Source organism: Trichoplusia ni, unplaced genomic scaffold (genome assembly GCF_003590095.1).
Source record: "Trichoplusia ni isolate ovarian cell line Hi5 unplaced genomic scaffold, tn1 tig00002051, whole genome shotgun sequence".
In the NCBI taxonomy this organism is placed as follows: domain Eukaryota; kingdom Metazoa; phylum Arthropoda; class Insecta; order Lepidoptera; family Noctuidae; genus Trichoplusia; species Trichoplusia ni.
This window is the reverse complement of record NW_020800189.1, coordinates 23,400-42,297: the sequence shown is the minus strand read 5'-3', so window position 1 is coordinate 42,297 and position 18,898 is coordinate 23,400. Positions and strand designations below refer to the sequence as shown.

At 36.6% G+C, this 18,898-nt stretch overlaps 1 protein-coding gene across 1 annotated transcript; it reads right to left on the bottom strand.

Moving 5' to 3' along the window:
• Nucleotides 1-11,484: 11,484 nt before the first annotated feature.
• Nucleotides 11,485-13,323, bottom strand: LOC113507429. The gene has a single exon (XM_026890286.1). The coding sequence runs from the start codon at nt 13,227-13,229 to the stop codon at nt 12,339-12,341; it is 891 nt and encodes a 296-aa protein (XP_026746087.1). The 5' UTR covers nt 13,230-13,323; the 3' UTR covers nt 11,485-12,338.
• Between the last annotated feature and the right edge of the window lie 5,575 nt (nt 13,324-18,898).

The window sequence follows — 18,898 nt, the reverse complement described above, 5'->3', positions numbered from 1 at the left end:
CGCAGTAACTAGATTGTTTAGCATGTACAAGGTATACAAGGGTCGAGTGTTCTGAATAGATTAGAATCCAAATAGCCATAGGTGAAATTTATCCATCAGTAAATTAATATTGGCGACACAACAGTGGATAAGTTTCAAGTATATTACTTAACTTCGGGCTTATGTTAGCATACAGGAACTGTCGTTATTAATTGCCCGTGATTTATCGAAGTAGACAGTGTATGATGAATTTTGTCAGTTTGAATTAGACAAGGAGTGTTTGCTTTCGCAGACTTTAAACGGAAAAAAGCATGCATTCATATTTTTAGTGTGGTCATGAAAAATATTGAGTGTTCAGCATCTGAGCTAAAGCATTCTGTAAATGTTAGTGATTTTATTGTGTCACGTTTTGTAGTGCTTACAGTCGTCCAGTCTGCTGCTTTATGCTGCCACTGAAATTTCCATCTACAACGTACGAAATTACAACATTATTTGAATGTCCATTTTTCCGTAGAAGCATGTCTTACCTTCCCTTTGTCTCTAAGGCTGCTATTTCTCCCGAGGCTAGTACTAAGTGTCAGCGCAAATACGTTCTCTCTTCACTTACCTCCTTCCAAGAGACCATCCTTTGCATCGAGAATCCGACACGGTCGCGGCTACGAGGAAAGAGCAAGATTATTCGCTCGATCTTTTGCACGTAGTCCGAGTAGATGGAAAGTTTGTTCATTGTTTCCTATGGAAAAGCAAGATATTTTGCCAAACCTTCACTTTGCAAAGCACACGACTAACTAGTAACCGTTGTCTTAAAATTATAGATGCATATATACAAACAGTCAATTAAGTCAAGTAACACAATGTGCGGTCTTATCTTCAAAATCGATTTAATGACAACCTTTGGATGGACATCATACAGTAGCAGCTACATTTTTTAAAGTAATTATTTGTTACTAGCTTGTGCCCGCGACTTCGTCCGCGTGGAATAGTGACTTCCGGCAGAAAAGTATAGATAGCTGTGTCCGCGACTCCGTCAGCGTGTAACTCCTTGTGTATTAAGTTAATGTATTGGTAATATTTATTATTATTATTTATATTGGTAATATTGTTTAGATCACGTTCACATAAGGCTTAACCCTTTATAAGACACAGAACTTAAAAATATTTATAGCTTTTAAACTTTATAATAATGTGTTAAGGTTCAAATTCTGGTGGCAATATAAGTACCACTGCCTTATAAAGGTAAGGTAAAGGTACCTATAAAACGAAAATACTTTAGTGCAAAGCTTCCGGGTAAACTATATTGAAAGTTGACCCGTCCGGCACGTGAACATAAAGACTTTTAGAACTGCTAACACGGGAAAGAGCAACATACAACTGACCATGTGAGAAACAACTGACACTGAGATCTACTCCAGCAACACGAAAAGTCTGCCCTTGAGCCTTGTTAATTGTCATTGCATAACACACCGATACTGGGAATTGCGTCCTTTTAAATTGGAATGGAAAATTATTTGGTATTAAGGGTATTCTGGGAATAAAGACGGTTTCTCCTGCACCGCAACCTGTTAAAATTTGAGCCTCAATTATATTTTGTTGCAACTGGGTTACTTTTAGTCGAGTTCCATTGCAAAGTTGTGGTGGTTTTAAATTTCGGAGCATAATAATCGGTATCCCAATTTTTAAACAAATTTCATGAGAGGGAAGTCCGGGCATATTTAAAGAATTTAAAAATTCTATCGGGTAATTAGTGGCTTCTTGTTCATCGACCATTCTATTTATTGATCTATAAACTTTGCTTTCCCCCTGTATATTCGACAGTATTTTGTTATTGATCTCAGATGCCTGGTCATTGCGAGGAGTTAAAATAGATCTTTCGCATAGCCAAGAATTGTCCCTATTTAATATATTTGTTACGTCACCGTAAACCGACGATATAAGATGTGGTTGAGATTGCACCATACAACATAATTCAGGCGTCAGTATAAGTTTTCCTTGGTGTAGTTGTGGATAGGTACCTTCACCAATCTTTAATAATGTGTCAGAAAATTGACTATCATCCGGGTTATCTCCAGTTCTCACTCGCATATTTATAGTCAAATGCACCGATTGTATATCTCGCCATAAATAAGAGCTTTTCAGGCAAGCCCTAACCTCATCAGCTCGGGTTCCCCGTGGTATTACCGGTAAGGTTTGTCGGAAATCACCACAAAATAAAACCGTGATACCGCCCATTGGTCGATCATTTTGTCTTATATCCCTTAAAGTTCTGTCTACCGCTTCTACTCCTTTTCGATGGGCCATCGTACATTCATCCCATATGATTAAACTACACTCGCGTAATACCTTAGCTTTGTCGCTATTTCTTGAAATACTACAGGTTGGATTTTCCGTGCGATCTAAATCAATTGGTATTTTAAACATACTGTGAGCAGTTTTACCTCCTGGTAGCAATGTTGCAGCTATCCCTGATGAAGCTACGGCAAGAGCAATTTTACGCTGATTTCGAACATAAGCCAATATTAATTTAGTCAAAAAGGTTTTTCCAGTTCCTCCAGGTGCATCTAAAAACCATATTGTTCCCAAATTATTTTGAACACTATTGCACACGCGGTCATAAACTGAACGTTGTTCTGCAGTCATCATTGGGACACCGTTTTCTAATGTTGTCAGCAGTTCCGTTAAATTGTAACCAATCTCTGCGGAATATTCCCTATTAGTTACCTCTCCGACTGAGGTTGGTGTTGGCAAACCATATTCACAGAGTGATTTACCGCCTACTGCTGTTAAGTCATCCTGAAGAGCTAATAAGCACTGATTTATGGCAAGATCACGGAAATTATCATTAGTTGTGCCTTCATCATTGTTAGGTATATTTCTAAGAAAGTCTTCTGAAAATTTTTCTTTATATTTTTCCCATAATGTTACAGCATCTGACAAATTACAAAATGTGAGTAATGTTACAAATAAATGGCGTAACCGTCGTGGATTATCACTAACACAGGATTCTGCTAAAGCGTCATCCCAATGCTGATCATTTTCAAGCAAATGACGCGCTTGGCAAGCTGCTTGATAAGTGGGATAAACAACATCGTCTACTTTTCTCAAATCTATAAATGAGGTTGGTCCTCGCACGGTATGTAATAATAATCGCAAATAGAAACACTCAGCGTTGTTAGGATGAACGGTGTACACTCTACCAAGAACATGTTCTTTAAAAATACCTGACTCGCCATCTACAGGCCTGCCACGGCGTCTTCGATTAAAGACACCCCGTTGCTTATCGTAGGTATAATACGATGGAACTTCCTCATACAAAAGAGATTTTGCAAAATCATCAGTTTGGCAAAGTCGAAAGAATGCTAATAAACTTGTTTGTCTAGGGTTCTCTAACCGTTCTGTGACATTTTCGGCGTTGAAATATATACGTTGGCCGCCTTCAAGATGAACATCCAGATGAGTCACAGGTGGATATCTTTCGTGAATGTTGAAACTTAAGATCCGCCACACAGCTTCTGAAGAACTTATATATCTGCCTGACTGAAATCTTGTAACTTCATCATGTTCATTTCTCAAAGCAAATGTAGCTTGGTCACTGCCCTTATTAATATACTTACAAATATATTTTATTGACTCTACACTATTACACATTTCAACATTTATGTGAGCTTGAAATGCTCTGGACAACACAGGAGAATACGGAACGACCCACCTATTATCTAAAGTAACTTGTTGTCCAGACACTCGCTTTTCAACAGTAAAACCATCATTATCTCTTGAACGGCGACGATATAATGGGTATCCATCATGTCCTGTTACAGTGCCATCCACTAAGGCTTTTGGATATCTTTTAGTGCAACGACCGTCTTGCATGCAAGGAGAATTCCCGTTAAACGAACCACATGGACCATGTATCATATGAGTTTTAACAATGTCGTATAACACGGGATCTGCAATCGGACTTGGAATTTCAGCACTGATTAAACTGTCTACATCATTAGGTCGAACCTTATCTTTTAACCAAAGCAGGATATGTGCGTGAGGTAAGCCGCGTTTTTGCCATTCAATACTATACATATAACACAATACTTCTCCGAAAAATTTATCTTTGGTAAGTAGATCTATCATTGATTTTAATTTTAAATGAAAAACTCTTGCTATGATATCATGGCGGTCATGCGGTGCTTGACCCTCAAGAAGCTCCCGAGTAATTTCATCCCACTTAGGATTGGTAGTTACAGTAATAAATAAGTCGGGACGTCCATATTTTCTTACGTAACAAAAAGCATCTTGAGTACGTTCGTGCATGTATCGTGGACCACCAGTAAAAGAAGAGGGCAAAATAACTAAACGACCCATATTCACCGTATCGTTATCTTGCTGCATGGCGTCGCGAAGGTGCACGTATTCTTCAACGCGCAGCTGCCTTTGATTAGATCGTATATAAACTAATCTTTCGGTTTCAATTTTTGCGTACATGTCTACAATAAACTGATTGAATAAGCCACGAAAACGTTGAAAGTATACAAACCTATTCCGTCTTACTTGCAAGTGGTAACAGTAAAATTGAAGGCATGAAATCTTTTTATTATAATTAGGTGCGCCTGTACGCGGATCAGTTTGGTATAAAGCAAAATTATAACCATCTTCCCCTCGACAGTATATCAAAGGATATTGCAAACTGTCGTAAGCCCTGTGGGTTTCATAAATACGTTGCAAACGATTATCTCTGGAACGGATAACGATATCACGCCTATCACATTCCTGGTCGACCAATACCACAGCAACTTCATTCGTGGATGGAGCATTATAACGCCCAGGGTGTTCCTGAGTTGGACGCCTATCGGCATTTATAACAATTTTATAATTGTTATCATCATCTCGAGGAAGAGCTTCTAATGCCGATTTAAAACTGCATACATACGAATTAACCTGATGCAACATGTTCTGAAGTTGTGATATGAGTTCAGTATTTAAATTCGGGAAATATTGATTTCTTATATTCGACTGTTCGTTGTAGTCGGATACAAAATATATTTGAAGAAACTTAGGTTGGTTTTCAGGCAAAAGGGATCCTATCAAATGGTAAACCTGACCTTGTATCTTAAAAGTAGGCATGAAATGACCTTCTGAGATTTGTTGAGCGCCAAAGGATGTCATTTGAAATGCACTATTATAAGTGCGAATATTATCTAAAAACTGTTTAGATTGTATATGTTCCCCTAAAAGTAGTGATTTCAAAGGTTCCGGTGGGTCTTCGAATGAAGGCAAATTTATTTTACCTGTAGAACAACAGAAACCAGCTGACTCCTTACTCCACTTTGAAGCATTACAAAAACGACATACCACGTTCATATCGCCTATTACAGAAGATGATCCATAATCAATTGTGAGGTTATAAGCAAACCCACTTTTATATTTGTCGGACCAAGCCACCGAATTTCTAGATTGATCTTCTATGTGTACATCTAAGTTATTAAGGCTATGTCGAAATCTGTCTGCAGTAAGACGGGCCTCTCGCTGTTCGTCCGTTTCAAGAGACCGAATATTTTCGATTCTTAATCTTTCATTAGACAAACTTACTGATCGTTCTTGTCTCAAAGAATTATAATATTCGCGTACCGACTCTAGTCGTTGTTCATGCTCATGTGCGTCTTCGAGAGATCGAATAACATTATGGTGCACCCTATCATTTGTCAAACGGTCTTCATATTGAGTTAAAGTTTCAGATTCTCGAGATAAAATATGACGTTCGCGGTCAGCTGTGAGACGCAATTCCCTCTCAGTGTAGGTTTCTGACTCGCGAGACAATATATGACGTTCGCGGTCAGCTGTGAGACGCAATTCCCTCTCAGTGTAGGTTTCTGACTCGCGAGACAATATATGACGTTCGCGGTCAGCTGTGAGACGCAATTCCCTCTCAGTGTAGGTTTCTGACTCGCGAGACAATATATGACGTTCGCGGTCAGCTGTGAGACGCAATTCCCTCTCAGTGTAGGTTTCTGACTCGCGAGACAATATATGACGTTCGCGGTCAGCTGTGAGACGCAATTCTCTGTCAGTGAAGGTTTCTGACTCGCGAGACAATATATGACGTTCGCGGTCAGCTGTGAGACGCAATTCCCTCTCAGTGTAGGTTTCTGACTCGCGAGACAATGTATGCCGTTCGCGGTCAGCAGTGAGACGCAATTCTCGTTGTGACGCAGTTTCAGCATCTCGGGATAACACATGTTGTTCTCGGTCAATGGTAAGCCTCAGCTCTCGTTGAGAAGAGCTTTGAGGCGCCCGTGATGTAGCTCGTCTCGCTCTGTCAGCTGCTAATCGCATCTCTCTCTCTGGAGAGCTTTCATTGGCTCGAGAGGTTGAGGCACTAACTCTCATAGAGTTTAACCGATGTGCTCTTTCCTCTGCCGATTCTTGAGAACGCGCATTTCTCATCCTTTTAGCATCTCTCGAATTTCGAGATAAAGATGGTCGTTTTTTAGGTGGCATTGTGTATTTTTAATCGACGGTAACTGAAGCTACCTTACACTTACAATTATATATAGTTATTATGTAATAATTACGAAAATAAACTATTAATATAATTAAACACTACCAATTACGAAAATAAACTATTAATTAATTAAACACTACCAATTATACGAAAATAAACTATTAATAATTAAACACTACCAAATTACGAAAATAAACTATTAATACAATTAAACACTACCAATTACGAAAATAAACTATTAATTTAATTAAACACTACCAAATTACGAAAATAAACTATTAATACAATTAAACACTACCAAAATAAATAATATAAAAATTACGAAAATAAACTATTAATATAATTAAACACTACCAATTACGAAAATAAACTATTAATACAATTAAACACTACCAAAATAACTAATAGGTGTACCTACTACTAATACTATTAATCTAATACCTATTATATAAACTAACAACAAAACAATTCTAAAAATAAACTATTCAAAGACTAAAAGTCGTGCTGATAAGCACGGTTTGCAAATAACAATTATTGATTGTCAATAAGGTCGAACAGTCTGAACGTCTATTCGCATCAACAGCCAAATATTGTATGACGCTCGAGCGCTTTTTTTTTTTTTTTTTTTTTTTTTTTTTTTTTTTTTGTATGGTCTTCTGCAGAGTAGTCATCAGGGTGACTTCTACTGCTTCACCGGACTATGCGCTCGAGCGCTCGAGCGCGGACCCCCCGCCTTTTTATACCTCCCGCCACGACGCGCGTCGAGCGCGGCAACCGATACACAAAAATAATCCTTATAGCATGACTCTGTATTCACGCGCGATTTCTTATTATTTCATGTATTATAACTTTGGTGTTTCTACACCGATTTACATGATTCTTTTTTTATTGAATAGGTAATAATGTTAACTTTTTTAATTGGGGATGAGTGATAGTGTTGTAAACGTTAGAGTAGACAAATACAATCAGAAATCTCTGAATTGCTAAGCTATCGGGAGTTTCACGTGTTATTGTGAGTCAACCATAAAAGTTAGACATATGCTGTCGAGGAATATTTTTTATATAATTTTAGGGAGAATATTTCCGTCATACATGATTTCTATGTAGCTTTAACCTATAAGCCTGCACACGTGACGGAAGCTTAAAAAATGGAGTAACTTACCCCGTTTTCCCAATATTTCCCTTCACTGCTCTGCTCCTATTGGTCGTAGCGTAATGAAAAGTATACTATAACCTGCCCAAGAGTATGAAGAATAATTGTGCCAAATTTCGTTAAAATCCGTCGAGTAGTTTTTGTTTCTATAACGAATATACAGACAGACAGACAGACAGACAGACAGACAGACAGACAGACAAAAATTTTACTGATTGCATTTTTGGCATCAGTAGCGATCCCTAACCACCCCTTGATAGTTATTTTTTAAATATATTTTATGTACAGAATTGACCTCTCTACAGATTTATTATAAGTATATATAATATATATAATATATATATATATATATATATATATATAGATATAGATATAGATATAGATAGATAATTAAAACTGTTACCTAGTTATAATGTACAATACCTACATACAACCGCTATTCAAAATACGTTCAAAGTAATAAATCTTTCATTCTGAGCTCTGAAGGAGTTAAGTAAGGCATAATAGTTTCACATTCAGACGCCTGCCATTGTTCGCTAACGTCACAAATGGCAATGAATGATTACATTATGCACTTAGTCTCAAAAATAAGAACGTATTTTTTTTTCTTTAAAAAAAGACTACCCCCGCACTAAGTAATTTAATCCTTGTGTCGCGGGACATGCACAAAGATACCCAGACTCAGGACAAGCATTCGTGGATCGCACAAATGCTTGTCCTACGCGGGGATCGAACCCGCGACACATCGCGCAAAGTGGGTTTGGCGTGATGACCTCAAACACTCGGCTATCCGTGTGTCGACATACAAGTGCACTACACTCTGAAACTATTGATAGTGATTGAACACTCGATTCAAAAACGACTCAATTCAAAGTTAAGAAAAATATCTTAAAACCCGTCTTTTTGTCGTACGAGTATAGGACAGGCAGATTAAAATATTGGCCTCCGATATTTTTGTAATAACGTAACAAAGGCAAACAAAAAAACAATAACACGACTTTAGTGAATTAACTGCTATAAGAAACAACGCTAAAAAGTGTAGTGAAAACTTAAAAAAGGAAATTATTTTTCTACAATGTTCATCAACTCGTGTGTTACGATATCATATAGTTAATTCCAATATGTTCAACCTATGTATGTTTATACAGTAAGCAAATTACAGTTTTAATTTCCTACTTTACACACTCACATCACAAACTGTCCGACTCATAAGGCGCTTTATTTATGTATAACTTCAAAGCGAAAGTAAATAATGAAACTCATCCAAACTCTTTGTTTAACTGTTTAAAGGTTAAACTAAACATTATTTATACTGGACTGCAGACTTTTAGCAGAGGTTTTATTAAAACTTAATTCGTTGCTTGTCCGTTCAGTAGTGGCCCATGCGGAGGGTAAAAACATATCAAATATTCCAGGTTGCATGTATTCGTCAATTAAATTCGTGACAACTTCAATTAGTGCGCGAGTGTATGTATAATAATAATAATAATAATAAAATCTTTTATTGGTTCTAAAAAACATATAACAAAATAATTAAACCCACCAAACTGTGTGACAGTTTGTCGGCGGGAATAGCGCTCGATAGATATTACACGTATTAAAGTTTCAAAATACAAATAAACATACAAATACAAAATACAAAATACAAAGGAACATGAAACTACTTATAAAAATTATTCTTTAAGTAACATATTGCGTAACTTATTCTTTAAGGTTAGCTTACTTATTTTAGGATTTAGTTTTCTAAGCCAGTCGTAATTATTATATATCGAGGGGATCAAATACTTGTTGGTTCTTTCACCATAATAGTTCTTTATCGTTGGACGGATCAATTGCTGTTCTCTTACACGTCTTGTATTATAACTATTCTTTATTTTTATTTTAAAATTATCACTATAAAATTGTTCTAAAATCACCAAGTATTTGACCCTTTCATGAATAGGAAGTATTTTACACACTTGAAACAGTTGTTCATAATTATGGTTACATTTACGTTTTGTTTTAGGGGTAACAAGGAATTTCATAAAGCGGGTTTGCAATGACTTAATAATATCTAAATAAGTTTTAAATGTCCGGCCATATGTGCTCAGTCCATAGCTACTTAATGACTCAACTAATGCAAAGTAAACAATACGTAATGTCTTTCTGCTCAACGGTGCCTTTAATGCATGAAACTTGCTCAGGACTGCCCTAAGTTTCGTGCACACTGAATCAACATGCGTCTTCCAGTTAGCGTTACAGTCCACCCACAGACCTAGGTATTTAAAAGTTTTAACATATTCTATATTTTTACAGACACAGTTTATGTAAGTCGCGTGCAAGCACTCATATGTGTGTCCCTGTATACTGATATCTGAAATGGAGATATGTTTTGCTATTAGGTTATGTGGTGAATATATGTGCATTACTTTAGTTTTGCTAATATTTAATATAATACCATTATCGTGTGCCCATTTGGTGATGTTATTGAAGTCCGCTTGGATTACAGCTCTGGCCTCTTGTATGTTTTTGGACGAGTATAGCAAGCACATATCGTCGGCGTACATGTACACTCGACAATTTTTAATAACATTAGCGACGCTATTTACATGCATGATATAACCAACTGGTCCGAACACGGAGCCGGTTGGCACACCCAGAGTCACTGCGGCTTCCTTCCCAGTCACACCCGATATGCTAGTCTGAATCGTTCTGTCACTTAAATAATTTTGAAACCATTTATTAGTTGGACCCCTGATGCCACACTCATCCATCGCCTGAAGCAGTACCTCGTGATTTAAGGTGTCAAACGCCTTTCTGTAGTCTATAAATAACGCCAGTACCTGGTGACCCAGGTCCAGTCTATCATTTATAAACTCAGAAAAACTCGTGAGCGCCGTCGTGGTACTACGACCGCGCCTAAAGCCGTGCTGAGTATCGGATAGAATTTGTTGCTGCTCTAAGTATTCGCTGACCTGACCTACTACAATTTTTTCTACAATTTTATTAATAACAGATAAGATAGCAATCGGTCTATAGTTAGTATAATCAGTGCGATCTCCTTGTTTGTATATCGGTCTTATTATGGCTTTTTTTAGTAGGCTAGGGTATTGACCTCCCGAGAGACACATATTGACAAAGTGTGCCAAAACCGGCGCAATTTTTGTTTTTATTAGCTTCAAGTCTATAACACGAATACAGTCTATTCCTGGCGCCTTTTCACTGCTTAGATTATCTATAACTTTACATACTGAATTACTTGTCACTGGCTGATAACGAAATGATACATTACTTGGCTTAACATACTGAGATCTATCTAGGAACTTTAAAGTACAATTATGCTTTATATTATTTATCTCTTCAGTAAATGTATTTGAAAACTTATTACATATATTATACATTGTATCATTATTACCAAAATATTTATTTACTATATCATCTATATTAGCTTTCTTATTACCTAACCAACTATTTATTTTTTCCCATATTTTTTTAGGATCACTTTTACATTTTTTTATTTCTTCCTGTCTATATTTATTTTTTTCTCTAAATAACACTTTATTAACCCTATTTCTATACCGCGTATACTCTAATCTTCTAGTATTATTATTTGGCATTTCTTTCCAGTCTCTGAATAGTTGGTCCCTACGCAATAACATATTTTTTAAGATTTCGTTTATCCACGGTTGTGTTTCTCTTTTTTTATTGCTAGGCAAAACCTTTTTACTATCATTATAAATCTCACTAAATACTAATAATAACTTATCATATAACTCTAACGGACATTCAATAGACAACAGCTGAGACCAGTTATAATCACTTATTTTCTTAAAAACTAATTTACTGTTAATTATACAACGGCAATTTGAATTCAAATTGTCCATGACTATTTTAGAAGCTAAAGGAAATGATACACCAATAATATGATGATCCGATAAATAACATTCAATAACGTAGGACGCGCAGTTACGCAGCTGTCTCGCTCGCACCCACGCGTGGTCGATGCTCGACCTTTCACTTACACCCGCGACGATCGCTTCCCGCGTCACCTCGCCGGCCGGTATGGCACACTGTAGGCCTAGTTCACACAAGCAGTCCTTATATTTGGATACATAGCGTATATCACTTACTCCTATTAGATTTATGTTGATGTCGCCTATTACAATAATATTTTCATTTTCTGGGATATTTCTTATGATTTGTTCTAGGTCCGATATAAATTGTAATTTATTCGTCTTTGGTGGCCTGTAAACTGCGATGATATTTAAAATATAATTGTCCACATTGAGCTCACCATGCAACACTTCTGCTGATTGTATCTGTGTTCTTTTTTCTAGAAAATTAAGGTCTTTTTTGACGTATATAATTAATCCACCTCCTCTTTTGTTCTCTCTTGTTTTTGAAAATAAGCTGTATCCTTCTATACCATATAATTGTATCTCATCTGCTCTAACATTAACCTCGGACAACACCAACACATGTATGTTTTGTATGCTGTATTTTAATAATACAAGAAGTTCATTAAAGTTTTTTCTCAGTGAACGAATATTTAAATGTAATATATTTAAATTGTTTATTCTACTTGAAATAGTTTGGTTCCAAGCTGTAAAATTTAAAAAACGATCATAATGACACTCCTGTGTAACAATAGCTTCGTAAGGATCCATTTTTATTTATTGTTGTGAACACGCTGTGTGCACTCCGCACTATGTGCGCTTGCGACCTGTGTAGGTATAACTAGCGGGCCTCGAAAGGTGGGTCGTTGTTTACAATTTTTTGAATGTCGCTTTCGTTACGAATTGACATAATTTTTTTCTGATCGTCACTTTTTCTTATTAGTATCTTACCATCTTGTACCCAAATGTATTTATGGGTTTTTTTAAGCTGAATCTTTGTAGACCATAGTAAGCTTCGCTTATATCGGGTTAGGTTTTCGTTGATGTAAACACGGTTCTCATTAGGTGTGCCATATATTTGGCCATTCGTCAGGTTTGTTTTACGTTTCCCAATCCATTCGTTACGCGCAGCTTTTGTTTTTAGCGTGACTACTACCGGCGGTGGTTTCTCTGAACCAGGTTTTTCTCGTCCAACCCTCTCTGCGTGCTCAATCTCGCTGGATTCGAGCTGTAGTTTTTGAGCCATTTGGACTACCACCTTAGTAATATCCTCGTTATTCTTCTTCTCCAAGCCACATAACTCCACCTTTTTCTCCCTGTCTACTTCTTCCAAATCGTTCACCCGCTCCTCTAGGGATTTATTACATTTTTCCAGAAATTCGTTTTTGTTTTCTAAAGCCTTTATCTTTTTTTCTGTTAAGACTTGATGCTCACACAGCTTGTCGTATTTTTCAGATATAAAATCGACTAAGTCTGTCAACTCGCTTAGCTTTTTCTCCATATTGTAGATAATATCCATTTTTCTATTCATTTCAGCCAGAATACATCTTAAATTGGAGTCGTCAAGACTAGGCGAGTCGAGCGCGGACACACAATCTTCACATTTTTCGTTTTTAAATGTCGTTTTTGTGATACATTTTTTATGAAACACTAAATCACATGTCCCTTTACATTTTATAAAATCGTCTTTCGCCAATGACACATTCTTGTTGCATTTCTTGCACTGCACCATTATTGAAACTTTTTATCAAATGTTCACACAAATAAATAAACGGACTAATTTCCGGGAATTACACGACACAGCCGGACGCCGAGCGCACGAGTCGCGAACTGGCCTGCCACTCACGACTGTTGGTCGAAAGTTTGGTCGTTACTTCAACCATGACATTTATTGAGTAATTGCCATTACCTAGACCTGAAAACTGATAAACTGAAGTAGATTTACTATTTAGTCTGAGAGATGTGATTTAGAATGTAAGCCGTACAAAACTTAATCTTGTATGGAATTTCGTGAAGTGTAGATCCAACAAGATACAAATTTCGAGCTCGATGTCCTTGCTATCTGTTACCTCTAAGAGTCTTTATATCCTCTCCATGTATTCATAATGCCTAAAGCGCATAAGTATTGTTTTGTTTAATTGCTAATTACATTTGTAATGTTGAATATTTACATTGTAGTTGCCAGAACACTAGAGATTGATTGCGCTGAGAAACCGACAGGTGCAAGGCGAGATGCGCTATTTCTGGAGAATACGCCATCCGATATTATCCCAAGTAAAGTTCCACTTTTCCAAAAGTTAGCGGTTATCAAAGATATTGTTGACCTCATTTTATTAAGTACTGGTATCTTATGAATTAACGATAAAAGGGAAAGACATCAAATGACGATAACTAATTTAAGTGGCATGCAAAGTGCACTTGATTACCTAAGCAGTAAGCTTACGCCTACGCTGTATACATTATTCAAAATGATTGATCCGCACGTTAAGGCCACTTGCATTAATAAAATAAAATCGATTACTGTGTGAAGTATAAACATGTGTGGGCCGCCGTCATGTTGAATTATTTGCTGCGACGTACCCTGCAATTGATTAGTCATTTCTTTGGTCCGGTCTTTCATTATTTCAGCCGCATTTACCTTAGTAGCAATATAACCGTTATCTATTTGAAAATGTAAATGGACATGGAAAAATCGGACGGTAAATTACAGGGGTTTTTATTGCTATTACTTTGAAAAACTTCAGTTAAACAATTCTTTTCAAGACGGTAAAAGGATTCAGGTCTATAAATAAGCACTACTTGAACGTTTTGTACTTACGCCGTTAAGACATTTCTAGGTAATAGTGGTGGTAATTTAAATAAACGGTTGTATAACCGTCTATTAAAACTGCAGTGTTCAGGAAAAAAATATTGCCAGCTCTGAGTTATTTCAAGGAATAACGGATATCAGATCTCAATTTGTTGTGACTTAATTTTTAATGAAAACAGGGTTCTTGCTTTCAATTACGAAGACCATTATATTGTAGTTTATGTTAGGTATTTTGAATACAATCTGTCAATTTTTGAATAGAAAAATTAAAATTTCCTCATGTAGTTTACCTTTCTACTGGTTTGTATGGGTTTGTGTGTGTGCAGTGCTCAGCACTAAGCTTCGTGTGAAAGCATGAAGTGCATTGATTTGGCATCATCAGGAGTCTCTCATAAGGCTACGTTTACAAGAGATCATTAGTCCATGTGTTTTTCAAAATCTTTCATTTCATATTCATTTGTTGAACACTTAGTTTCTAGTTAAAATTTCGTATTGTTCGTAGTTTTTGATCACGGATCGTGGTCGAGATTGAGCGTAAAGGACTTAAAGAAGCGCGCGGTAAGAAGCACATGTACTCGCGTTTTAAGGTGATTTAATAAATAAAGTATCAGTCGTCTAACAGTCAATATTTTTTTTTGTTCGTATTACAACCCAGGAGCCATAACCATGTAGGTACTTGTGTGTATTTTTTGCTTTGTCTCGTTACATCGATTCATCTGTGCGGTGTCTAACCTGTGTCCGTTCAACTCACAGCGCAATCGTTTACATGTCACAATGTTTATGTAGTCCAGGAGCTTAGGGAGTAGACCGACTTTAAATATAAAATACATTACGATTATTATCGTTCAGGGATACACACGACTATGTAGCTCTTTCTCTTCACTTGCAATGTCGTGAGTAAATCTTCGGGAATATTTTCTAAGACTTTCGAAGATTTGAAAAGCATTCAGCGTCGAACTCGTACATCAGATTAATAAATAGCTTTTAGCCTAATCTCGGCATAACATTATCCAGTTATGTGGTTTTTCTAAGAAAGTGATAGGGGTATTCTACGTGACGATTTATTAATTGTTGGATGACTGCAGTTTTTACAACATTAGATAACTGTATAGATATCTTAAAAACCTATCAACAAATCTGTTAACTTAAAAAGCTGACGATATTTTATCGTGTCGTTCTACAAGAGAACATCTCTGTTTAAATAATTAAACAACTACGAAGCTTTAAACGACCCGACAATGTCCGAAAACTGTCACAACATAGTTAGACCGCCCCTTAACATGCAAGCCGACAGACGGCGCTATTTTAGCGCGAACAATATTAGTATGAACTTAAATGTTTAATCAATGCCAGGTTTAGAACGGTGCTGAGACTAGTGAGCCAAGTTTAGATTTGATTTGTTTCGAACGTCACCTGACACTTAGCAAGGCAAAGATTCATTCCAAGTTTTCTTGGAGAAACCGTAACAATCCGACGAGAATAATTGAGCACCATGTAAAGTTGCAAACTATAGCGATACAGATGTTTATTAAACTTTCATTCGAGATTGAATTATCAATTATATTAAATAGGTAGAGGTAATAAATTCATTCGGAAGTCGGGGAAACAATGTTTTCGGTCGTCTTATGTTATTAAAAAACGTTTTTTTTTTGTAATTTGCATGTTTGAATTCTCCTAGACTTTTCACTTCAAACTTGAAATTTAAAATCCCCTACTTAACTGCTTAGTTAAATATGAATAAAATTTCAAATATGAAACATTTATAAAACGAATTAAATTTGAATTTGTTATCGATTTTTGATATTTTATTCGGGTACATACGTAGACGTATACTATACAGTTACGCACTGTAGTAACTGCTAACATTATTCGGTCTTCGGAGTATTAATAAGCCGTTTGACTTGGCGTAACTCGAGTAAATTGCAATCAAGACCAAATACATCCAAACATACAGCCACCACAGCAGACCGAAAGTTTATTGATCAAGTTTGTGATTCACGTTTGACAAATTCTTAGTTGCCATACGAAGTTTGGCTGTTCGCGGACCCGACCTATACCGGGTACAGTGCAACTTATATAATATATGACGTAGGTCCCTGAAATGTCGAATAGTTTGCCTGGTTCACGACTACGAACCGTACCTATATCTTTATGTATAGGCCATACCGCCATAGCGAGTTTCTACATCCGCGAAAACTTTTCGGTGTTTTCGCGTCCTTTCTTTTAACTTGTGTTTATGCAGCTTCTTCAACATATTTGAAACACGTAGGCACATTTGAAATATTTTTCATATTGTATTTTATTAGGATACCGTGCTAATTCTACCGGAGCAGGAACTGTACTGTACTGTACTGTACTGTGCTGTACTAGAACTGTAACAATATTAATACAGATTGCTCTCCCACGCGATTTAGAAGATCGCCAGCTCCATATTATTTACCGAGGTTTAAACCATTCAATTACTTTGGAAGCATGATAAATGACGGCTGTTTTATTTTCATGCAAAACGTGGCATACACATGTAGGTATAGGAACCTTCGAAGTAAATACACGTGTAGGAAATTATAGCGGGTGCACATGTGGGGTCGACCTCACTCTATATCACAATCATTAAATAAAATCAAATATTCAATCGATATTTTACAGGTAAATTATATTGCGCTTTTAGAAAGTGGCCCTTTCTACAAATACCTAAAGCTGATTAAATCACTCCGACAAATATAACAACTTACGTCTGAAGGTCTTATGACTTAAAAAGAAATGTCATGTCATCCTATATATTTGAGCGATTCAGTTAACTCTTGTAGGAACGTCACATGTCTATGACGATAAGTGGTCTCAAAGAAGAATAAAATTACAAAGGTAATAGAATTACTCAAGTGTTTAATCCAAAATAGTTTTTGTTTTACGGCGGCCCTTTGACATAATCTGTACATGAAATATGTCTCAACTTTATCTCTAGTTGCCACATCTAACGATAGAAGATAGACATAATATTGAAAAGTGATTGTTAGAATTTCTCTATGTTTACCCACCTAAGTCTAAGTCTGCCGTCTCATACGCTGATCTGAAGTACCGAGTAGAGGCTAATTGTATATATCATCCACACATTAACAGGAATTGTATTCTACTCTTCCTCGTATTTGGGCTTACGTTGGTTTCTGGTTCTCAGTTCGATTTTCCGGCCACAATTGTGCTGACACCTGATACCGGGAACCAATTAACGGCCGCTTTCTATATTCGATCCCGAATCTAAGATTCCGATCAATCCAGATTTTACTCAATCCCTCGATTGAGCTTGAATCTGCATTTCATTAATCGATCGCGTCTCGAAATCCATCGAAAAAAAACGGATAGATCGCCCTGCTAAACGTTTTGTTTTACGCATGTGCAGAAAAAGTACTTCAGCGATTATTTATGAGTAAAATGGTGGCTTTTTTTCTTAAAGCTTATCTACTTTATGTATAATCACTAGAAATAGCAAAAAATACAAAAATAAAAGATTGGGAAGTCGTAGCCGACAAATACTGTAATTCTACCTCAAGATTAGAAAAAGCATAAACGACAATAAACGTTTATTGATGAGCAACGGAACGTCAGTCAATCAAAAAGTTGTCAGTCAGTTTGACATTAACATAATATATTTTAAAATCGCAAGTTTATTTGTTGTTTGTTTGTCCGATGTCTCAGTTATAGAATAGAATACAGCGGTAATATTCGAGCGCGTTCAGAATAAGTTCACGCGCCATCTGTACAAGAACCTGTATGGGGTGTATCCGTTCTACCTACTCATGGATCCCACTCTATTCTGGGCATTGTTGGCAATAATCAACTGTATATGAGACGGGAGGCTGCACTGGTCGTCTACTTGGTGAAGGTGCTTCGTGGAGTGGAGAATCACCCGGAAGTATTGCAGCGCTTGAGTGTGTGTACCGGACCGCTACGTGTGGCGGCGGCGAAGCCCGCACCTACTGATAGTTCCTACAGCGAGAATATATTTGCTCGCCAAAGCACCTCTTACAAGAGCTCTCCACACCACCAACTTCTTCAAAATCAGACTGACGTGTTTATGTGTTTTTAATAATGTAATGTGTTTCAATTTTTGTTTAGTTTAAGTTCTAATTTGTCTCATTAGGGTAAGCCCTGTAATGATACTTCATGGTTTTAAATAAATAAATCAAAACGAAATATTATAATCGTTATCTATTGATTCCAGTATTACATATTGGTAAAAGTGTACTTAGCACAAAAACTATAATACCGAAAGCAAAAAAGTTTAAGCGTCAGCTTATGCTTAGCAATCCAAAAGAATTACTGAGCGCTGGTCTTCAGCTTAAATCCTTGACCCCCGTTTACAAGTAAAGTACAGAAAAAAAACAGCCACTCGATACATCACAATCATAATTACAAATTTTGAGGACAGATTTTGTTCTTCGTCACTGTCACTACTATCCCAGTCCGATAGCTGAGCTAATACTTCATGATCGCTATCACTATCACTTGAAAATATTTCCATTTTCACAGATTTCTCAGTACAATCCGTAAAAAATTGGGGATCGCAATTATAGATCAAAAACGTCAAAAATCGATTT

Excerpts from the sequence above, each read along its gene's own strand:
- LOC113507429 (XM_026890286.1), bottom strand. The coding sequence starts at position 13,229 with ATGGTGCAGTGCAAGAAATGCAACAAGAATGTGTCATTGGCGAAAGAC.